Source organism: Myiozetetes cayanensis, unplaced genomic scaffold (genome assembly GCF_022539395.1).
Source record: "Myiozetetes cayanensis isolate MyiCay16 unplaced genomic scaffold, myiCay2020 scf17, whole genome shotgun sequence".
Taxonomy (NCBI): domain Eukaryota; kingdom Metazoa; phylum Chordata; class Aves; order Passeriformes; family Tyrannidae; genus Myiozetetes; species Myiozetetes cayanensis.
This window is the reverse complement of record NW_026087378.1, coordinates 11,097,616-11,120,812: the sequence shown is the minus strand read 5'-3', so window position 1 is coordinate 11,120,812 and position 23,197 is coordinate 11,097,616. Positions and strand designations below refer to the sequence as shown.

Sequence of the window (23,197 nt, the reverse complement as noted above, 5' to 3'; positions counted from 1 at the left end):
GGTCTCTTTCTTAACGATGGCAGTTTAGATAACGTCAAGAAGGATTTTCAAAATAAGATTCTATTAAAACAACGCCATTACCACTGAAGAAACTGGTTTCATTTCAGGCAGAAATCACAATAGTCTCACTTGTTCAAATTAGTGTTCTTTATAAACCCCAAGATTTGTCAAAAAACACCTCCAACTGATGGACAACAGCTTCACTTAATTAAAAGAAAACTTATTTGGGAGCTCTACCCAGTGTTCAGTAATGCAAACAAGGGCATTTTGGGCTGGCTATGAGAGTAACAACTTGATGGCTTCAGTCCTTCCAAGTCTGGATGAGCAGCTTAAACAGCGCTTTTAGGAACTGTACACTGAACAATCGTGACTTCACGCAGCTGCCAAAGCCATCCGGATGCACGTCTCGCAGTGCGATGGCTATGCAGATGTTCTGAGATTCACGGCAACGCTGTCCCCAAATACTATCAACTATCGCTACCGACTGCCTGCAGTTAGTTTAGGAATAACACCTTCACCCGCTCAATACGCCCAGCCTACTGGGATCCGCGCTGGAAAGCACATTATGCTCTGCCGAGCCGCTATTCAAGCCAGCACTCTCAGATCATGGATTTATTTTATTTTCCTCTGGGCAGGCTCTTCCTCCCCGTCCGTCAAGGGCTCTCGAGGAAAGCCTGCCCAGCCCAGGCAAAAGGGGCCAACCACCCGGCCAGCGAGCGAGGGGAAGCGTTACCTCCGTTGATGGGGACGGGAGCCACCAGCAGCCCCTTGACCTCCACCTTGGGGGAGTCCTGCCCGTAGCGGCCGCGGTCGATCCGCAGCAGCGTGGGCCCGCCGCGCTCGGGGCTCAGCACGGTCACGTTGATGAGCGCGGTGTAGTACGCCTGGCTGGCGTTGTCGGCGCCGGCCGGCCGGACCCGGCCGTGCCACAGCAGCAGCGGCAGCAGCAGCAGCACGGAGGAGCCGCCGTTCCAGTGCTGGCGAGCCCACCGCCAGCTCATCTTCGACTCCCTGCGAGCCGACGGCCGTCACCGGTTGCCTCCGCCGTTGCCCCGAGCCCCGCACGCCCGGGTGTGTCCTATCCCATCTGACAGCCCGGGAGCGCGGAGAGACCAAAAGCAGGCGGAGCGGGGAGGAGAGCTCGGGCTCATGCCATGGGAGGAGCCAGGGGAGTCATGTCAGGTCCCAGCAGAGTGCGATCCGCCGCCGCGGCTCCCAGGGGAGGCTGCTCGGGGGCAGCCGCGCTCCGCCGGTCCCTCGGGGCTCCGCCGGTCCCTCAGGGCGCCGCGCTCATGCCGCCCGCCCACCGCTGAAAGAGCCGGGCGAGGGGAGGGGAGAGGAGGGGAGGGGAGGAGGCGGGAGCGGCGCTGCGGCCCCCTCCCCGCGCAGTCCCGGGGAGGCCGCCGGGAGAAACCTCCGCCGCCGCCTCTGCCGCCGCCTCAGCCGCGCTCGCACAGAGCCGCGGGGCTCGCCTCGGGTTCGGCCCGCCGCGCCGCCTCGCTTCGCCTCGGTGCTCGCCGCCGCCTCAGTGCGGCGGGAGGCGCAGCGCCGTGCCCAGCCCGGCGGCAGCAGCCCGCGGCCGTCGCTCCATGCCCGGCTCGCCCAGGGGCGGCGGGGCCCCCGCTCCGTCCCGCGGCTCCGCCACCGGCCCCGCGCCTCGACTGCAGCCCCGCGCTCTGCGCAGGCGCAGCACGCCCCGCCCCGCGCCACGAGGGCGAGAGGCGGGGCTGGGGCCGGGGCCACGCCCACAGGGGCGGGGTTAAGGTCGAGGGGGCGTGGCTGTTTGGTATGACGTCATCGTGGGCGTAGCCATGGCGGGGGTGGCAGAGTGGGCTGGGCTCCAGGGACCCGCAGTTCCCTAAGGAATTGGATCACAGAATGAGTTAGGTTGGGAAAGACCTCTGAGGTCATCAAGTCCACCCTGTGACCTAACACCACAATGTCAACAAGGCCATGGCACTGAGTGCCACATCCAGTCTTTCCTTAAACACCTCCAGGGACGGTGGTTCTACCACCTCCCTGGGCAGCCCATTCCATGTCTAATCAGCCGTTCTGTGAAGAAATTCTTCCTAATGTCCAACCTAAACCTCCCTTGGCAAAGGGACATGTAATGGCTCCTATGGCTCATCAGCGACTTCTCAGAAAAGTATTCCCAGCCCAGGAGCACTGACCGTCAGAAAGATACAAAAGAGAGAGTTTAAAAGTGTGTCCAAAATGGGCTGTATGTGTGAGAAGGAGGTGGGGTGTGTTCAGTCTGTCCAGGTAGCGCTGAAAGAGCTTTGGGGCAGGAGCAGCACAGCCTGTGTGTCAGGATTGGGTCACTCCTACCCAATTTGGAGTTACTTGCTTGTGATGTACGAAATGGGAAATTGTATAAGCACTCAAATGTTGTTAATAAGTACTAATCCCATGAAATAGTGTAAAACAGGGCTTGATAAATTATTCTCTTTAACTAACTTAGTTTTAAGGATTTCAGCCTCTTTGGAGATGTAACAAAATAATGTAATTGCCTTCTTGGATTTTGAAAGGCAAACTATCTGAAAATTAGTTATGGCGAAGAGGACAACTACTGCAGGACTGTGAGGATATTTTCTATTTCTGAACAAATAGCTGTCCTGCTGTTCTTTTGAGATATGGTCTCCTCAGTGACTTCCCCAGCTGCTCGGGGAGTCCCTCAGATAAGCCTGGTGTTTGGCCTGTGCATCTTATTAAACAGTTTTCTTCTGCGAGGTTTTGGAGTTTATCCATTTGCGATGCACCTGGTCATGCATGCACGCAAGATAACACCGTCGAAGCACAGTCTATTTATTTTGCTGAGATGCAAGTAGTGGGTCTAATCCTGCCCTTGGGGAGACCTGTTCCATTCCCAAGGAAAGCAGCAGGCTGGCAAGGCTGTATCTCAGAGCAGAATGGATCTGTGGGCTCTGCTAAAGGCACGTGTGCCTCTCTAAAATCCTCTGAGAAGCTGTTTCTGCAAAGCTCTATAGAAATGTCAATACAATCCAGGAAATGTTTCTGAAACATTCAGTAAGCTGAATGTTCTGCTTACATTTTTTTTTAAATTTAATTTTGCTCTTCTTGGTAAATGCTGGGTGAGGAACTATATGCCATCAATGGCCTTCTCATTTCACCCAAACTTTAACCCCAGCCAGAGGGCAAGAGCTGTATCAGTATCAGACACACTGATACTGCACTGTGCAGAACATGTTTTGGAGCTGTTCTTGCTTTGATTTCTCAGCATTAAGAGCTCTGCATCATTCTGATGCAAAGTCATGTGCTTTATTGCCGAAATGTCCTCAGAAGGGGCAAGGGAGTCCTGGGAGCCTGAAGGATTCTTCACTGTTACTGCACTGACCTTTGGAGAAGGACCTCAGAGCAATTCTGAAAAGCACTGCTGAAACATTTGTTGGCAGTGTTAGAAGGCAAACAAGGGGCCAAGCCAGCAAATTCCCAGTTCTCTTTGCTAAGCACAAGAAGCAGCTGCTTTTTATTTTGCCCTGTCTGGTTCCCTGTGGGCTGTGTTTCTGCTGCAGAGACATGGTCTGTCACACTCCAGGCCCTGTGGGAGGGCTTCCTGCTTGGTTCCATCCCCATCCCCATCCCCATCCCCATCCCTATCCCTCCTCACGCAGCTGGGAGGCTGCTCAGTGCTCATCTGCTCCTCACCTGCCTCCCAGCCTATGGACATCCTGTGGATGGCCTGGGAGGCAGCCGAGGAGCAGCCGAGTGCTCATGGCTCCAGGAGAGGAGCCTCAGGAGAGGAGCAGCACAGCAACGCACCAGCACGTGCAAAATCGGGATGCTTCATGAGCGGAGCAGCTTCCATCTCCTCGTTCCCCAGAGGGACAGGTCCCTGGATGGGGAGGGGAGAATTAGAAGGTCCTTTAGTCTGTTTTCACCCTGTGGCGGAGCTGGATGAAGGGACGGCGGTGGAGAGGCTGGAGCAGAGATTGCCCACCCCACACGGCCTCACACCGCCCGCCATCTTCCTGCTCGCCGCCGAGGGGAGGGCGCCACCTGCGGGCCGGCGGCGGCACCGCGAGGGGCTGAGGCGGCACCGGGGGCGGGGGAGAAGGGGGGCCCGGGGACTCGGTCCTGAGGAGAAGGGGACTCCGATTGGTGCCCTGAGGAGAAGGGGGTCCAGCGGTTTCTGGTCCCCCTTCAGAGTGGTGAAGGAGGTCGGGAGGGTCCGTGGGGGCCGGAGGGTTCCAGACACCCCCGGGCCTGAGGCGTCACGGATCCGGGGCTCAGGGCTGGGCGCTGAGAGCTGCGCTGCCGGCTCCTGCCAGCCAGCTTGGCCAAAGCGCATCCGGCTTCACCATGAGAAAAGACGGAGTTCCATCCTGGATGGAAACGCCACAAAGGCCAGCTGTTTCCGAGAGGATGAGGGGAAACGCAAACGGGCACAAAAGTTAAAAATAATAAATCCCCAAATGCGCTCACGGCTTGGCCAGGGCTGGGCTGCCCAGGGCCGTGGGGGCACTGGTGGCCCCAGGAACTAGAGAGCAGCTGCCAGTTATGACTTTATTCATTTTCACATTTAGATATTACAACAAAACTCTTAATGACAAAGGATAACAAGTACTATAGGAGGAGAGGAAAGGAAGCAGTGTTCTAACTGGTTTGATATATAACCGTGAACTTCCAGAGACGAGACTCAACGTGAGTTATAAACACTCACATATGCTCACTGGTAGGAAAACTCACGTGCAAACACCCACACACTCACACACAACACACTCACACACACACACAGACCACGCTTTGTACTCGCACAGAACCCATGTTGTAACCTACTTGCTTCGAAGGCAGCCCACTGAAACATTGAATGCTGCTGGAGCAACAACAGGTACCAGGCTAAAATATTGCGATATAAATGAAGTGTTACTTGATACACAGGTTTTTCTTCAGAGACACACGTGTATTTGCAAGTAGGGGACCCAACACTTTGTTTGCAGGAGGGAGGAATGTCCTCTCAATGCCAACATTTTGCAAGAAAAAATGAGGCTGGTCATAAAGCAGAAACAGTCATTTTAAAGGAAGGTGATGATGATAAATAGCTTAGCTTCAATGTTGAGTTCCAGTAAAAAGCCCAAACAAACCAAAACAAAACAGAGAGTGCATTGTGAACAAGCAGGCACAATTACCAAGCCCTGGGTTTTAAAAGTTGAAATACTCCCTTGTTGCTGTGGAAAGACAGAAAACACTGTTGTCTCACATCTTAAAACCAAAACAGATCAGCTTCACTTCATGCTCATGCTTATCTGGAGACGGTAAAAATAAAAAGCCAGAAATAATGCAAGAGAGTGGGAAGGGTTATCAGGTTTGTACATCTAATTTTAGTATACTTTTAGAGAGCAAAAGTACAATTGTCTCAACAGCTCTTCAATATCCCACACTACAGTTCTACATCAGCAGGAGTGTCTGAAGAGGAGACAGCATTTGCTCCTATCAAGCTGCATTGTTCATGCAACGCTGTTGACACAGATACGATAGGATCTGATTCAACCCTCACCCATCAAGATGGTGCAAGACACAGAAAATAAACTTCTGTGGACTTGAATGTTCAAAAATCAGATGTCACACCAGTGCTTTCCCCAGGGTGAAGCAGGGGATCATTAACAATGGCTCTAACGAAGTAACCTTTCTCCACAAGGATGCTTGTGAGCAAGTTACAGCTAAACCTACAGACAAAGTGCAGCTGTCCTGGCTGGATGGCCACACTGAAAACGAGCCTGGGTGCTCAGAGGCCTCTGTCCCCTTTCTGCTGAGAAATTCTGCTGCTGTCCTGCAAGTTGGGCTTTGCTAGTGCATATCTATCCCTCACATATAGAGAAGGACTTGCAGCTACTTTGGAATTCTGTTTTTCAACTATTATTTTCTTTGTGATCCTCTTTCTTGGGGCATCTCTCAGAATGAGCTGTGTTTCCAGGCAGATAACTATTTGTGGAGCACTGGAAACAAGAGAGCCTGGGCACATCATCCAGGGAGCAGCCTGAATTTAGCTCAGCCAGCCACCTTCCACCCATGTGAATGCCAGTGGAGACCTCCAGCAGCACAGGGCACATGCAACCTTCCTTCTGCCAAGGGAACCACCAGTTCAAAAACCAGGGCAAGATGAGGGCAGGAGAATTTGGTCTGGCCTACGCCCCGCTGGCTGTCCTACTTCCTTGGCCTGGCTCTCCAGCATCTCCTGCCAGAGGATTCTTACTGAGTCACAACAATTACTTAAAGATGCTTAAGTTCCTGGCAACTTCAGGGGACACCAGTAGAAGTCAGGGAATTCACTGTCACATTTGGTTTTCCATTCCACATCTTGAGCCAGTTTGGCTCAAGCTGGTCCACTCTTGTGCTTCTTTTTTGCCATGGAAATCGCAGCCATGTCATCCTGCTGACACAAAAAGGGAGGGGAACTGCGAGCTACACAGGCTTAGAGAATCTGAATGACAGGCATGCTTTTCCCATGTGCTAAATAAATCTCCCCATTACACTTGTGCAGAGAACTATAATTAAGACTTGGCAACATCATCCATAAGGACTCTCAGGCTTACGTCGGGAAACGCGCAAAACCCTCTGCTGGAAAAGAAATACAGTTTGGAAAAGCTGTACATCTGACAGGAAACACAGTTTTTAAAAGTCCAAAGCCTTGGCTCTGTGACAGAGGCATGGCCTGCAAGCAGAAACTCCTTGGTGCTGAGGTGCCCTGGTGCACGGAGCTCTGCCAGCCACGGGCATGTGGGAGAAGAGATGATGACAAGCTGTTCAGACTCTTCACCCAGACTCCTGTGGCAGTGATGCAACCATGCTCTGTGGCTGAGCTCTTGGACTGGGAGCAGGATGGAAAGAAGTAGGTGGGAAGTGGTGAGGCAGCAGCACAGAAATCTAGAGAGAGGGGCTGTGGAGGTTCCTCAGAGCTCTGAATTCACATGGTATCTTTTAGAAACAAAAGGCCCAAGTGATGAGATGTTTTCTCAGCAAACATGTTCCTTAATCCTCCAGAGACAGATATACTGGTGACTCTGCAACAGAAACTGGAGAGGAGCTCTCTGGGCAGAGAGTGCCTCCTTTGAGTCAGGGAATTTGGGCAACAGGAAAGGTCATGGTGCAGAACTGTCCACCCAGGAGAATCAGGGCTTGAGCCCTGGCCAGGTGCTGCTGCCCATGTGCTCAGTGATGCCAACACACAAGGGGATGCAACCCAGGCACCTCATTGCTGGAGCTCTGTTCCTTCCATTGTTTCCAAAACGCTTGCAGCAGCTTGAAAATAAACATTTCACTCCCTACCCCTTTGATCCGTTTCCTCCCAGCAAACAGCCCATTTTCACTCTGTGTTTGGAAGACAGCTGAAATTAACCCAGCTTTGCTTTAATTTCTCACTCGAGCAACAAATGATCTCAGCGCCGCTCTGGGAGAAGGGGAGGGAGAGAGCAGCAGACCTGTGAGTAACCTGCTCCCAGCACAGATCATAAAAACCCTGTTTTGCACAGGGCCTGCAAAAGGGGTTGCTATTTATCTCACTGTAGGAGCACTTTAGCCATCAGCTGATGACCTGCTCAGCACTAGCTGTGTTGAGATGGCTAAAATAATCTTGGAGATAAGGCAGATCAGCAGGCTTCCCCCCAGCAGAGATGAGAGGGGTGTGGGTGTTGCTTGCAGAGGAGATGGAGAGGCTGGCACCTACTCAGAACGAGCAGCAAGCACGAGCATTTACAAAGATCCCTTGGGATCTCTCACTACACCTCTTTAAAATGTCCTGCTCTTGCTGCTAATACCACGAGGGATTTCTTCCCTTTGATTCTTCTCCGCAGCGCAGCAGCTGACATCATGAGGAGGGGAGGAAGAAACGATCCAAGGAAAAACATTCAGGCTGCACACCAGGAAGAAACTTGAGACTAAGACAGATCTATTTATATCTGACCTGAAATGGGCTTTCTGAATGGGAAGCTGATCTGAGTGGAGGCTGGATGGCAGGCAGAAGGTGCCGTAGTGCTGAACACAGGCACCCACTCGCCGGCAGAATGCATCTGCCTGAGCCGCACGGAGAAAGGAAGCACGAGGAATCAGGGAGGTGCTCTCTGCAGTCCCGGCACGGGGAAGCTGCAGCTGGAGGTGCTGTAAGAGCCATCGTGCTGTGGTTCCAAGGACATCAGTGTTCCCCATCCGTTTGGGGTAGGTTCCCTGTTGGGTTTGGGCATAGATTGAAGGAGAAGCTCTGAGTGACCCTGATGACATGCCTGGAAGGTAAGAGGGGATGCCTTGGCAAGCACCTCCAGGCCCTGGTGCCATTAGTACTGCTCGGAGAAGAAGGAAGCGTGCAGAGTGGGGGGACTGGCCCCCTCTCCAGGCGGGGTGCAGCTGCCGTCCTCAGAGTGTTCTGACAGCTCCCCGTATTCACTGTTGTAAAAAGTCTGGCCTCCGACTTGGGACCCGTATGACGGTCGACATCTGCCCCGCAGGTCTGACTGTTCCCCTGGCACGTCCATAGTTCGACTGGGCCCTTTACTGCTGTGAGGGAGAGAGACACAGGGAATCAATTTGGGCACTCCTAGAAAGCCTCTGTCCTGCTTAGATAGATCTCAGCTTCAGGAAATCTCATCTGCTAATGCACGGGTCAGAGGCAGGGTCAGGAACCTCCAATTCAAAGCACAAAGCCAGGCCTTGCTCTAAATCTAAGCACAGCCTGCATGTTATGTGCAAAATCTGCACATAACCTGGTGACAGGGTTACTTCAGCTCTGCTAGTTACCTTTGGGATACCTGCCAGATACAGGGAAGGATTGGAGCCCCAATGAGCAGGGAGAGACAAGAGACATTGCCTCAATTTCTTCTAGACCTGGCAGGAATAACAGAAACTGATACAAACCAACAGCCAGGATGTGGGAATAGAAACGAAGGAAGATGATGAAGATGATGTGGGAGGTAATCAGCAGCCCCATCTCAGCACCTGCCAATACCAAGTGACTGGCAGGAACTCACAAGAGCAAGGGCAGGGACACATTCGAGGAAAGGTTTAAGGGCAGTGTTTTCCAGGAGACAGGATACCAGGTGTAGGAGACAATAGGAATATGCCTCAGGGAAAAGGGAACAAGGACAAGAAGTAGAAGACAGCTTGATACAACAGCAGAGAGGCCACAGGGCTGTGGCTAACAGAAAAGACAGTGACCAGTCTGATTTGACGTTGGGAGGCAGAGGAGGTGAAGAAGAGGCTTGGGATTGGCCTTGTCTACACGTGAGCTGAGGTGGCTCACTCAACACACTGTCACCAAGACAAGGTCCCTGCCTGCTCTGGCACCAGGCAGAGATAAGCTGGACAGGTTCTCACCCACTTCCCAAGCCTGGGACAAGGACAGAGCCATTCATAACATCCTCAGCCCTGGGAGTGCCAGCTCAACCTGCCAGGTTCCATATCTGCATGTGGGAAACCCTAAAGCCTGTACCATCCCTGCACCACCACATCAGGGCCCTGTGGGTCCGGGCTGAGGGAGGGAGGGAGGTGGCAGCCACATTCTGTCCATCCCACCTACCACTGCTGGTACAAGCCCTGACACATTTCACCAGAAAATGCCAACAAACATTAACAGTTTCATTAACACCATCACTCCACTGTGCCTCATTATCTTAACAGACATATTCTCATTGATGGGCACAGCTCAAAATTTTAAACCCTAGGAAGCAGCAGGCATGTCTGTTCTTTGTGTGTTTTGCCTCTCGTTAATGAGTGCATGGACTTATCTGGCTCAGGGCCCACAGCTAAGGGCTCCAAGCAGTACAGCCTATGGGGAGACACCAAAGCTGCCTCCTGGTCTCACTGCATTTGGCAGCAGGGAGGTCTGAGTGGCTAGACTTAAGGAGTACCTGAATCCACCTTCTTTTCTGTGTCGGTTTTCTATCCTCTCAAATTCCTCAGATGCCAGAACCATCCCACTGTCTGTCTGATTGTCCTGGAAGGAAGCAACAGGAGTTATCAGTAACATCCCTGTCGACTGATCAGAGTGGGAAGGGAGGAGAAATAATTCAGAAAATGAAATTGTGTGTATGTGTGATGGGGAAAAAGAAGTAGGGACACTTCACCAGCATGCTGGATCTGATTTTCTTAGGTACCTTCCTAAATGCAGCACATAAAAAGGTAGGATTTCTGTGTGCAGTTCAGTGTCATTTTTGGGGAAAAAAAAGAGTGCTCCCTGTCTGGAAGATGTATTGCCATCAAATGTGGGAGAGGTGAGGTTTTCCTCCAAGGCTAAAGGTATGACTGAAGTTTTTCTACTACAGCAGATGCAAGTACCAGTCCAGTTCAGAGAGACCAGGGGGGTTCCTACTGCACAGTGCCATGTGGGTCAAGATGCAGGAGGTGCAGGCAAGCACTCTGGGTTTACCTAGTCCTGGCTGGATTTCAGTGTGCTTAACCAGGCTATGTTCACAGATTTGAGAAGGGTGAAGAGCAGGCTCTTCTCTGAGGTCCCTTATAGTCCCCTTGTTTGCAGATCTCTCCTCCCCATTTCCCACTCGGGCAGTGTGAGCTGTGCTGCAGAGAAACCCCTGTGTGCCAGGTGGAGAAAGGAATGTGCACAGGACTTGATGGACTTAACAGGAATGACACAGACAGACTGACATGAGATAGGACTGATCTTCCTTCCAAGGTCTTAACAGTAAAGGTGTCAGAAAACAGCTGAGCATTTCTTTGCCCCCCTCTCAACTCCACACAGATGCTACTCACCGGGTGTGCCTTGTACATTGTGTGTGTCATGGGAAACTCTTCAAATGTCTTTATCCTGGATGGGCACCTGATCTGATTTCCTCCCGTCAAACAACCAGGGAATGAGACACAGTTGTAGTATCTGCAGACAGAAGCACAGTGTGTTCAGTAAAGCCAACACTCAATGTCCTGAATGAACAGGACCTGAACCCAACATTCCTCAATGTGCAACCAAAGTATGCAGGGAGCTGGGTGACCCAAATGGTGGATTTTGGGAAGGAAATGGGGTCATCTTAGGCCTCTTCACCCCACATTACTTCTGCTGTGGGGGAGCACCCAGACTTCCCAATTGAATCAGGCCCTAATGACCTCTCCAGTTGGGGTAAGCAGAAAATCATCATATAGATCCCAGGCATCACATTATCACAGCTCTCCAGAGAGGAGAGGCTTACGCCTAATTGTTTGGGTGTGTTAGGAACAGATAGGATGAAACTCCTGACGTGATCCTCCAGCATAGCTGGAGTCAGAAGAAGGGATGTCATAGGCTTACACATCAAGGGCTCTTTCTCATTATCAAAATCCACTAATTTTGCTTTTATAAACAAGACACTATGGCCTAAAGGCCTGGATCACAACTTATCACCTGGGATTTTTCCAACATCTGGGTTCTCCCTCTATCCCTCAGGGTGCCTTAAAGCTCAGGCTGCTGCCTGCCTGCTGGGCTCTCTCTACCCTTTTCAGAGGGAATTCACCTTGCTGCTAGGCTGTGGCAGCGTATCCTCATGTCAAAGTCCTCTTCATCTGAGTTTTGCTGGGCAGAGGAAGGCACCTGGGAGAAACCATCATCTTCTGAGCTGTGAGAGTCATTCAGTGGGATGTAATCCTTCCCTTCCTGGTAGGAAGAACAGTGAGTGGCCTGGCAAGAAGGGGAAGGCTTTTGCACAAGAAAGAGTTTCACAAGCAGAGACTGTCAGAGCTGGGAAGGAAAACTTCTGGTTTGTGTATTTTCTTTCTCTGGGACAAAATATCTGGCTGGAGATTTCTGTGCCCTTTGCATTAAGTAGCTGTGAATGATGCAGGGAGGTGTGAGCAGGAAAACAACCTAATCCCACAATTCTCCACCTTACATGGACAGAGCACTGTGCTCCAGGGCAACTGTGGCTTAGTCACTGTGGCTTAGTCATGCATGTGACGGGAACCAGTGCCAAAAGGTTAAAGTCAGGGACGTCAGGATGAGACAGTACTCAGGCATTTAGCTATCAGCTTCTGAAAGGGATCACCAGGAAAAAGTTAAAAGAGCTGCATCATAGTTAAATGTCTTGTTGAGCTACTGCATGGAAGTGATTAGTAATAGTTTCAGAGAAAACTGTATAGCTGACTGCTGCCATGTAACAGTTGTTTTGTTCACATGGCCCTGACATTTCAATCTCAGGGCAGAGTTTCAGAAACCCTGGTCAAGTCCTGGTTTTCATTATGCAGGCGTGTGGGAAGCAGAAGTACCATGGCCTTGACTCAGCTGAAGAATTTCAAATAATCATCTGGGGATTAGGATGGAAATACTGGAATGACGACTAAGAGGGCATCCGCCCTGCAAGGAGTGGAGTTATATGTGGATGCAGCCAGAGGGCTGCCACAGAAATGAGTCCTCCAACAGCTCTGGGAAACAGATCTCTCATCCAGGTATCCCTGTGTTATTGGTTGGCCTATGCAAGAATATTGCATTGACCACAGAATCAGCAGAGGGCACAGTGAGAGAGATAGAAATGGGAGAAGAAAGTGCTGTCTGGAGCTGAGCATGGACACAGAGAGGTTTTCACCTGCTGGACATTTTCCTGAAGAAGGTTCCCCAGTATCTCCACGAGGTCAGAGAAAGTCGGTCTCTCCTTGGGGTCACCGTGCCAGCAGCTCAGCATTATACGGTAGCTGCCAAGAAGAGATGCTGGTTTTATGCCACAGAAACCCCCTCCCACCCCTCTCCACAGGTCCTGCCCACATGGTTCCCACAGTAGCTGCACTGTGAAGGAAAGCCTGGCACCCCCAGCACACTGGCCAGGTGGACTTGCTGGAAGGGTGTTGGTTTGTTATGCACTGAATATAACAGGGCATGAGGAGCTGATTCAGGCACCTCTGATACCCTTTCGAACAGGAAAGCACAGTGCCCACTTACAGACTCATCCCAGCATGGGCATGCAAAGGTACCTGAGAGCTCCAATCTGAACCTATCTGGCTTGCTCTCCAGGCAGCTGCCTCGAGTGAAGGATGTGTTGGCCCATTCCCCACCCTGGCTGAAAGGTCTGCATCTCATAGAGGGGCTTCTCCTGTCTTAGGCTGGGATCTGGAAGGTTTCTGCCCTCCCTCAGAGGGCTCTGCTCTGACCAGTGCGGGATCCATGAGGCTTCTGACTCACATTTCTGCCGTGGCGTACTCTGGGGCTCTCATCCTGGTACCATCTTTGAGCCTCTGGCAGAACTCCTCGTTGATCTGGACTCCAGGATATGGAGATGCCCCTAAAGAAAGTTCAGAGAAGGGTGGGAACATGAAATGTGCCCTCAAAAACCAGTCCTTCTGAGACTGCCCTTCCTGCCAAAACGCCAGGAGATGTGGTCATTTCTCATACACAGCCCAAGTCCTTCATGCTGCCCAAATCAGCCACCTCTGCACACCTGTGTCCCCATCACTCTGTTCATGGCTGGATATGGATATATATATTTTTTGCCTACATTGATGTCACTTCCCACAAGCCCTTAGATGTGCTTCAGAATGTCAGGGCCTCCTGCACAGACTCACCCACCATCTCACCCACGTGGGTAGAGATGCTTCCCTCAGCAGCATGATATCCTCATTAGCACTCACCCAGTGAGAAGATTTCCCATAGGAGGACCCCAAAGGACCAGACATCACTCTGTGTAGTGTAAACCTTGTCAAAGATGCTTTCTGGAGCCATCCACTTCAGTGGGAGACGGGCCTGCAGGAGGAAGAGGGAAGGCACAAGCAGTCAGTCAGGCACGTGAAGCAGGACAGCCCTTCTTGTTGCAGCGGGATGAAAGGGATGAAAGGAAATCAGAGCTGATAGCCCTGCTCCTCTGTCTGTGGAGGAACGGAGGTTTGGCTGGTCAGAGAGGGATGGAGACACTGGTGGAGGAGGACAGGACATTTGTCATCAGGCCAATGGCTTCTGGTCCCAGCCATGCAAATGGTTCTACTCCTCCTTTCTGATGTTTTTGTCAAGGGGGCCTAATCTGTCAAGGCTTTGAGAAGATGGCACTCACACTGCCTTTCCTGACATAGTCAGGGTCCTTGTAGATGTCCCGGGCCAGGCCGAAGTCACAGATCTTTACCACGTTGTTCTCTGACAGCAGGATATTGCGAGCAGCCAGGTCTCTGTGAATGCACTGAGGGCACACAAAGAGGATGGGGCAAAATCAGAGGGACAGGAACAGCCATCAGAAAGTGCAGAGCACCTCCCTCCCCCTGTGAACCTGAGCTGTAATGGGGAAATGGTGGAAGTGGGAAGGAGCTAAGAAAAAGGGGATGGTTAAGGAGAGGTTGAAATACAGGAGGACTAATTTCCCATTTTTGTGTACACATGACTACCTCAGATTTCCTGAGAAGTGTGAGGTAGATCACGGAATCTCTCTGTGTGTCACCTGTGAAGTGGCTGTAAGCAGGTCTTCTCTCATCAGGCACGCACAAGAGATCAGGTGGGCAAAGGAAAGGGTGAACTCACCTTTCGAGATGCCAGGAACTCCATGCCACGTGCTACCTGGAAGCTGTAGCAGATCAGGTCTTCCATTGTCAAGGGACTTTGCCACAAGTCATCCACTATCCAGGAGTACAAGAAAATTATTAGACAGTGAGCGATCTGTTGTCCTGCTTGCCTCTCTCCAGGACTTGTGGGGTACAGCCCATCTCTCAGTGAGACACAGCTAGTTCTCAGTGCTAACTGGAGTAATCAGCTCCCCTCTACGATTTTCTGCTTAGGTGGCAGGAGGCACACAGCAGGAACCTGCTCAAGCGTGAGGAGAATGAGTCCAGCCTCCAGCACGTGTCAGTCAGACAGAGCTGTGGGGAACAGGACTGGAACAGACTTTGAAGGTCAGCTCATCATCCCTGTCCTAGCAAGGACCCACCGAGATCCCCCTCAATTCTCCTTTCTTTAGGTTAAAAAAACCTCAAGGAATTTAATCCTCCCTTCTGGGTTTATAGTGTCTATTACAAGAGGCAAGAGATGATGTAACAGCCCTGTTCAGGGAATTGCTGTGCAACAGTGATCAGCTCCAAGGCTGGATCCCAACTCCCTGCTGATATTCCCTACCCATTCCCCAAACTAGCCAAGTGTGGTGGTGTTGTGGTGGCTGGAGCATTACCTTCCTGGATGGGGTGTGCTGTCTGGCTCTTGTGCATGAGGAAGCGGTGGAAGATGGCGCTGTCGCTGGTCCCGGAGCGGCTCCTCCTGTCTGCCCTCACAGCCTCCACGATGGACTGCACCTGGATACGCAGCCTGGGAGACTTCTCCTGGCAAGGGGACCACACCAAAACCCTCAGCAGGCAGCACACAGTGTAACCCCTGCACCCACACTCTGACAGTCTTTTCCTGTTCTTAAACCGATTTTCCATTGCAGAAAGAAGGACAGAGGGTGTCGTTGTCACACTGTCAGATCACGTATCAGGCTGCAGATGAGACAGGTCCCTAGGGGCAAAGGAAGCGACTTACCCTGTAAGGGCTGAATCCTTCCCGCTTGGTCCGCAGGTAGTTGGAGAGGTTTCCATATTTGCAGAACTCAACAATAACCATGAGAGGACCTGGTGAGAAGACCACCAAAGGTCAGGGCAAGATGTAAGGCTTGAGCTGGTCAGAATTTACCCCAACTTATGTGCAATCCCACTGAGCTGTGACATCTGCCCTAAGTGCACACAAACACACTGATAACCTCCTCACACATCCCTGTGATCACACATATGGCCAGCAAAAAGGACACGGAACAAGCACTGATCTCTGGGAGCAGGCACAGCCTGTTGCCCTGGGATATTTACCATTGGGTTTGGTACAGGCACCAAGCAAATTCACCACGTTGAGGTGATTCCCGATGTGAATGAGGATCTTCAGCTCTGACATCAGTGCCTTGTGCTCGCTCGCAGTAGCTCCCTCTGGAAACACACAGACCATGTCATGATGCCTCCTCACAGTTTTTCACTCCCCCTCACCACCCTCCCCTTAGCAGCATGTTAATACGAATCTTGCTGAGGAGGCTGTGCCCTCAAAGCCTCGGTACATTTTGTTATTGCATGTTCCCACATGAAATGTCAAGCCTTGTCTGGAGATCCCAGGATCCCTGCTGTAACACGTACGATGCTCTCTGCAGGTGCAGGGACCCAGGGCAAAGGACAACACAATCTGTGCCCAACAGATTTTTCCTTGTGATAGTTGTACAGTGAAAAAGATCACTTGAGGCTTACATACAGATGCACCCGTTTGAATCTCTGCCCTTTTGGCCTCCAAACAGAAATAACGAGCCATAAAACAATTAGGAACAAAAGACATCTGATTCTTTTCATCACAGTTGAAGATAGGAGCTGTCTCAACTCAAACCCAGATATCTTTTTATGATTCCAATAGCAAGCACAGTGTCATGCCCCTGCCATCTCTCTGTACTTCATCTTCTCTCGAGCGCCCAATTCGCATCAATTCTTGACCCTCTGTTTTACCCTCAGGGTGTGTTCTCTGCTTTTGTGCTCCTTTTTCATACTTCTCAGCTTCCCCATATGCATTTTGTCTTAGTTGATGGTTTGTAAATTTAGCCTGAGAGACAGAAGCATCCTCTTGAGCTGCAGCTGATGGCCCAGGTGAGAGCCATGCCTCAAAGGACTGTAAAGCAATCTTGCATGACAGGCTTCCCCCTGCATTGCTGTGCAGAGCATCTGTACACTTGCAGTGTAGTGGTAAGTAGTGCTCAGACGAGCCATGACTCGCTTTCCACATACAGGCCACTGACTGCCAGAGACTGCCTCAGTGTTTTGTTTGGTGCCAAATTACAGAATAATGTTTTGGATGCCTGATTGAAAGAATAGCTATAAAAGCTTAAAATCTCACTCTGGATTGACCAGGCTTTGGGTGCAAAGCCAATTTAGCCCCCAGAGCTGGGTAAGAGCTGCAACCTCCTTCCTTACCCAGCTCTGAATCTGGCCCCTAAACACAAAAGACAGGCACATTTGGAAGAAGGCAATTGGGAGCAACACTTCTTTTAGTGACCTGCCAAAGAGGGGCTCCAGATTTCTGTTTGTCCTTTGAGACAGATTTCATTCTTTGCCTTTGAGGACAGCTAAATTTCCTTGAAAGCTGAGTTCCCAAAGTCTCCACTGTCTGTTCTGCCACTTGCCTCCCAGTGCAGCTGAATGGGGACAAAGCATCCATGAGGGGAAGACAAGAGGATCAGGTGTGTTGAGGCCAAGAAGCCATTAATTAAAAGACAGGCATTTGCAGGGTGGACATTTCCTGGCAGGTGCTTCATTCATTGCTGTCTACACACACTGCATGTTTTGCTTTGCTGTCCACATACCTTTCAGCATTTTGACTGCCACGGTCTCACTGCTGTTACTTTTATTGATCCCAAATGCTGATGCTTCCACCACCTTCCCAAAGGCACCATGACCCAGGACTTTACCTATGGACAAGGAAAGAGGCAGTGTGAAGAAAGGCAGGTGCAGAACAGGCAGAATAGAATGAAAGAAAACAAAAATCCCAACAGGAAACCATGGGAAGAAGAAAGAAAAAAATATCATAAAGGAAAAGGAAGGAGTGGAACATGTGCCCTTTCAGGTGGCTGCTTGCTGTGTTGGTGAGAATAAGAGAAAGGATGATGGGAGGAACTGAGACAGAGCTGGCATGGACAAAGCAGAGGAAGGAAATGGCCCTGCAGAAGTGAGGGGCTGTTTGTTGCCCTCAAGCAACAAGTTGTTGTGTGTGGGAAAGGTAAACATGACCCCTTACAGCAGAGCAGCCAGGACTAATGTCACTGCCCTGTGCCTCAAAGGTAGTCTGCTGCCCTTTAAACCCTGCCAGACAGAGAGCAGGGACTGCAGGTGGGTGTCTCAGCATCAGGACGATAAAGGATGCAGTCCTGGTCCTGAACTCAGGGTGCCTGCTGTGAACTGGACTGCTCTGTCCAGACTGCCACTTGGAGAAGGTGGGGATGTGTTTTAAGGCATGCCCAGGGGTCTTCTGGTCTGTGACACCTCTGTGGGTACTTTGAGAGAGTTTGGGCTTGCAGTTGGCTCAGACCTGTCCATAGTCAGACCCAAACAGATTTCCCAGGCATAGCTGGGCTTTAGGGATAGTCTGGGGAAGAAGATGGGAAGCCTGAGGCAGAGAGAAAGCATTAAATGCACAGAAGTGTGTAAGAAACCTGGAGGGTGAGTTTGAAGGGCGGGTGGGAAGTCCTGACCACAGCATGCAGTGGCAGGGAGGGGTCTGGCTCACCGAGGCGCAGGCGGTCTCGTGGGAACTCCCACTTGCTGGAATCATAGGGCAGGTACTCGCACTGCTCCTCCAAGGGCACCTCGCCGGGGTCCATGATGATGGAGAGGTAGCCTGTCTTGATGTCTGCATGGGCAGGCTGCAGGAATCAGCCAACACAAAGGGTGAGGAGGTGCCCTCCCTGCCCGGGGTGCTGAATCCCAGACGGGATTTGGATTCTTTGCCTGCCTTGACTTGCTACCCCCTGGCAAAGACCACACCCTGTCACCTCCTTTACCACCGCCCTTATGCACCCTGTCCTTGGCAGTGAGAGCATTTGAAGCATCACTCAGTGACCTCCTTTTTTTAGTGGGTGATTTCATGCAGCTCCACATCACTGCAGTGGTGTTGTCCCAAGCCCTGCTATGCCCCCTCCCCTGCCTGGGACACAGACAGTCACGTACCCTTTTGATGTTGCAGAAGATGAGAATAAGAAGGATCCAGAAGAAAACAGCGATAACCCCAGTCCCAATCAGGATGACAATCTCCACATTGGTCCTGTCATCAGAGCCTGTGGGATGGGAGGGAAATTTTAGCTTCAGAGATTCCCACTCTGTGCCCCAGATCAGCCATCACCTGTGGCCTGCATCAAGCGACTGGGGAAGTGTTTGCCTGAGCTAAACATGCTCTGGACTACAGATCCTCCTGTGAGAGCACCAGACCATCAGCAGAGCCAAGGGGCTTTCACTGCCTCCCACTGTCACAGGAAAGAGATGTGGGACCTTGCCCACAGCTCTTACTCCATCCCTTCATCCCCAGGGGAGATGTGGCTGCTGGTACCTTCCACGGAGACGCTGGCCGAGGAGTTCACACAGCCCTTGGCGTTGCAGACGCTGCACAGGTAGAGCCCAGCATCCTCCTCCCTCACCCTCTGAATGCTCAGCCTCTGGTTGAAGTCTGCCAGGTCAATTCCTGTAAGGCACAGAGGGTTGTGCTGGTCACTCACAGGGAGGGAAGATTAATATACTGGATTCACTCAGGCTCAAAATCAGGATCCTATTTTTTGACTGATTCATTTTAGTTGTCAGAATGAAATCACACCAGCTGGTAGAGGCTCTTCTCTGGCCTGATGGCCTCAGAAATACCCTATAGGGGTCTTCCCCAGGAAATGTATGGAGGGGACAAATCCCCAGCTGAGCATGCTGGATAGGGACAGTGCCCAGGCAGTTCAGCTGGTGTGTCAAGTTCTGCTTCAGCTTCAGGATCTGTCCCATTCCCTCTGCAATGTGCCTGGATCCTTCCCATGTTCCTTCCATGAGATCTGGGTTGCTCTCTGCTTAAGCAGAGATGCCAGGCACTGGGCTGAGAGTAAGAACATGAATGATTTATCTCTCTCTGCTCTCCAGCTGCACATGCACATGCACAGACAGTGCTGAGCCAGGCCCTGGGGCATAGACTTGGCCAGTGAGACTGCATCAAACTGGGACAGAATTTGATTAAAACAAAGAGTCTGGCCAATTCAGAGAATGAGTGCCTTTGCCTGGGCACAGCAACTCCCAGAACTCAGCAGTGTTCAGCTCTCCAACAGCTGAACACGATGCCCTGCCTTTGATTCACCCCCAGCCCACTGTACCTGACACTTCTTCCACCAGTTTCTCGTCTTTGTACCAGCTGATTTCAGGAATGTGGTTGCCATCCACCTTACAGCGCATCTCTATGGAGTCGCTGACGTTCACCCAAATGTCTGTCAGGTTCTGCTTGAGGCGGGGGATCTCCAGGGCTGGAGGAGCAGCACAAAGAGGAGGAGGGGAAAACGGGAAACTGATTGATCAAAAGAATATCTGTGTTCCTGGGGGGCTTTGGGTCTCGGACCCCTGCTGAAGGGTGTCTTGAGAGCCCAGGTGCCCTGCCTTTGCCACCTTGAGTTTAGCTTGCTTGCGTGGCTTCCCCTGGGGATGGACTGGGAAGCTCATGGCAGCAAGAGCACCAGCTCTCCTCCGTCACTCCCGCCAGCCCTGTGGACCCTCACCCTGCACAGAGATGTATTTCTTGTGGCAGTGTTTCTCCCGGGTCTTCCTGTTCTGCACCTCACACACGTAGTCCCCCTCCTCGTTCAGGGAGATGTTGGGGATGGTGAGCAGCAAGGTCGCATCGTTGGAGTCGGGCTGAAAGCGCAGTTCTCCCTGCATCTTGGTGGCATAGTGGTGGACATTCTTACAGTCCAGCACAAGGGGATTTCCCTCTTCATCGTGGAGCTTGGAGAGGTTCAGGCGATACCACTGCAGGTTCTCATAGGTGTAGTTGTCCGCATTGCAGCTCAGCTGTAGGTCCTGCCCCTCTATGGGCTCTTCCGAGGGCTGGGATTCAATCTCGAACCCGTCTGGAATGGCTTTCAGGAAGGAAATGAACATGTGAATGAGTTTTCATGGCTGAGCTGCCAGACACAATGGAACTGGCTCCTCAGGCTCAGCTCTCTGAGATCTGCCTGTCCTCAGGGTAAAGAAAACCACTGCAGAGCAGAACTGTGACATGCAAACTGCTGGCAAGCTCAGCTTAAGCCCAGCGAGTGTTACTGGACATTCTGAAGTCCCCAGGTCAAATTAAGATGGGGTCACAAATGAAGGAAACTGGGGAAATCTCAGTTGGGCTGTTACTGGTCTCAGCTCAGCTGCACCCTTGTGGTTTGCACACATGCCTGCTTTTACACACAGCAGCCTGGACAACTGCACGTGCAGGACATTCCTGGAGCAGCCACTGAAGATGTGCACCTGGCTCTACAGTGGATCTGACAGCACAGGCACTACCACAGGGGCCATGAGCCCAGCCTTCTGGGGTCTGTCCAGAAGATAAACCTCTGCTGTGTCCTTGCTGGGCTCCCTGTCCCAGTGGACAGGGACAGACTCCTGCCAGCACAGGGTACTGCTGACAGGAGGCTTATGCAGCCCCATATGGGCCATGACTCCAGCCCACACCGCTGGGGTCTGGCTTCTATGAACTCATCTTCCTCCCACCACTAAAATCCCGTGGGGACTCCAGCAGGGGTTGAGGCCAGCGGGACCCGGCCTGGGAGTGGGTCGGGTGGTGCCACTAGAGGATGCTCTTGGACCAGGCACATCCCCAGAGCAGGGAGCTGCCTGGGCTTGAGCCAGCAGCCTGTCCCCAGCCCAGGACCTGCGGCTGCCCCAGGACCGAGGCACAGGCAGCCCCAGCTCACCCCCAGGTCTGCCTGCCAAACTCTGCCTGTGCTATCCACTGCCGGCCCTGCTTTCCCTCTGCCTTCCTGGTCACTGCTGAAGGTCCTAACTGTGAAGGGCAGGACTCAGCAGGTCTAGGGACCTGCCTTTTTCCAGCAGAGAGCTTGGCTGGTGCAGGTAGAGGGGAGGTTTGCAGTACTCACTGGTCACGTAGAAGTAGATCAGCCGCTCGTCTCGACCCACTTTATTAGAGGCAATACACTTGTACATGGCTGAGTTGTTGGCCTCCTGGATGGCCAGTTTGCTGACTGTCTGATGGGGGAAGAGAGCATAAGGAGGAGTTAGGAAGAGCAAGAGGGAAGAGGCAGGCAGCAGGCAGGCAGCAAAGCCCACAGCAAGCCTGGCTCCAGGCAGCAGCTGTACCTGCGAAAGGGTTATACAAAAATAGCCCCTTATTCAATAGCCCTTTGTGCATTTCAAGCCTGAAAGTTGGCTCTAGCAACAACAACATGATTTTATTTCCAATCTCTTCTCCTTTTTCTGGAGCCCAGTCAGCATAGATGCCTCTCCATGGAAGCAAAGTTCTTGCTGAGTCCCTCAGGTCACCATGGGGACAGTAACATGATGCAGGTCTGAGGGGATGGCTAAGCTCCTGTCAAGCTTTATTTATAACAGTGAAGAGAAAGGGAAAAGACACCAGGGCTCTGATTTCTTGAGCCCTTTGCTGTTAAGTGACTACTTAGTATCCTGTAGGTTCAGCGGAATTTACAGATACTTACAGACCTGGCTAGCACTCCTTTTATCCATAAGGAGAAATCAAACCTGTGAAAGCATCCCAGCTCTCCCCAGTTCAGGAAGAGCTGTCATCTTCTTGCTTAAATTCCAAGTGTACATAGACACGGTCCCAAAAGCTTCCTCCTCCATCTTTCTAGCAAGACATGACTAAGATTGGGCAAACAGCCAGGCTGCCATCCTGGGAGCATGGACCCAGGAGATGCTGCTTCCAAATAAGCCAGGAAAAGCAGCTGGGGAATAAGGCTGTTCTCCTCCTCCTGCTGGCTCTCACTGCACATTTGTGAGCTGCTGAATGTGTTACAAGCACTCCCCTTAGAGGAGACCTGCAGTTTGAAGCTCCAGTTTAAATGACAAGTTAATCATATGCAGAAATCCCTCTAATGAGACAATGTCTAAAATGCAAAAATAACGTGTTTCTACTTTGCCTTGCAAAGGGGAAACTACTTTGCCTTTACTATTCATCCCATAGACCTGGGGAAGCATTTCCTTTGTAAGTGGCAGTGCATTAGCTTGGGTTAACCAGAAGGAACAGTCATTCATTCAGTGCCTGCTCAACGCAGCTGAAGTGACTTTATTACCAGTACTTTTGTGTGCTGCCTTTTCCGTTTCTTGGGGTTATTCAGTACAGCTGAAGTGACCCTATTGCTGGCACTTTTGTGTGCTGCCTTTCCTGTTTCTTGGGCATTTTCCTTCTAATCCTGAGTGTTACGTTTGAGTTGGGGTTTCTGGATCTGACATCATCCTGCTGCCTGCAGTGCATGTGCAGTGCACTGCACACCCTGTGGCTCATTCTGGCCTTACCAGATAAAATAAAAACCAGGAGGATGGTAAAAGAAGACAGGCAGAAAGGAGCAGAGGGAGTGAAAGCAGATTTGAGGACATAGCATCCCAGTCTTTTCTCCTAAAGCTCTTGCACACCCCTGGGATGCACAACCTCATTTGAAGCTCCTGGGCAATTACAACCAAACAGATGGAAAGAGAGGGACACAGCTGAGGAATAGGAGGAAGAGAATGAGGAAAATAGGGAAAGATCAAAAAGGACCAAGATGAGTGTCACATCTGG

At 51.6% G+C, this 23,197-nt stretch overlaps 2 protein-coding genes across 6 annotated transcripts in view; both read right to left on the bottom strand.

The window, feature by feature from the left end:
* The window catches only part of RNF130 (ring finger protein 130), a 54,543-nt gene extending 52,948 nt beyond the window's left edge, over window positions 1-1,595 (bottom strand). The window contains exon 1 of one of the 3 annotated variants that reach the window (XM_050311854.1): window positions 734-1,595. In XM_050311854.1, the coding sequence (XP_050167811.1) occupies window positions 734-1,001 (268 nt within the window). In that variant the 5' untranslated portion in view covers window positions 1,002-1,595. The remainder of the gene's footprint in view (window positions 1-733) is intronic. The other 2 variants (XM_050311855.1, XM_050311853.1) reach the window with 2 other exon arrangements.
* Window positions 1,596-4,517: 2,922 nt separating this feature from the next.
* Window positions 4,518-23,197, bottom strand: part of FLT4 (fms related receptor tyrosine kinase 4) — a 56,668-nt gene continuing 37,988 nt past the window's right edge. Inside the window, exons 12-30 of one of the 3 annotated variants that reach the window (XM_050312132.1) lie at window positions 21,543-21,651; window positions 20,175-20,534; window positions 19,779-19,925; window positions 18,986-19,117; window positions 18,610-18,716; window positions 18,170-18,305; window positions 17,250-17,354; window positions 15,727-15,840; window positions 15,407-15,495; window positions 15,060-15,207; window positions 14,420-14,514; window positions 13,962-14,084; window positions 13,546-13,657; window positions 13,100-13,199; window positions 12,510-12,615; window positions 11,445-11,584; window positions 10,714-10,834; window positions 9,855-9,940; window positions 4,518-8,505 (exon numbers count right to left, since the gene is read on the bottom strand). In XM_050312132.1, coding sequence (XP_050168089.1) covers window positions 8,286-8,505; window positions 9,855-9,940; window positions 10,714-10,834; window positions 11,445-11,584; window positions 12,510-12,615; window positions 13,100-13,199; window positions 13,546-13,657; window positions 13,962-14,084; window positions 14,420-14,514; window positions 15,060-15,207; window positions 15,407-15,495; window positions 15,727-15,840; window positions 17,250-17,354; window positions 18,170-18,305; window positions 18,610-18,716; window positions 18,986-19,117; window positions 19,779-19,925; window positions 20,175-20,534; window positions 21,543-21,651 — 2,550 coding nt within the window. In that variant the 3' untranslated portion in view covers window positions 4,518-8,285. The remainder of the gene's footprint in view (window positions 8,506-9,854; window positions 9,941-10,713; window positions 10,835-11,444; window positions 11,585-12,509; window positions 12,616-13,099; window positions 13,200-13,545; window positions 13,658-13,961; window positions 14,085-14,419; window positions 14,515-15,059; window positions 15,208-15,406; window positions 15,496-15,726; window positions 15,841-17,249; window positions 17,355-18,169; window positions 18,306-18,609; window positions 18,717-18,985; window positions 19,118-19,778; window positions 19,926-20,174; window positions 20,535-21,542; window positions 21,652-23,197) is intronic. The other 2 variants (XM_050312133.1, XM_050312134.1) reach the window with 2 other exon arrangements.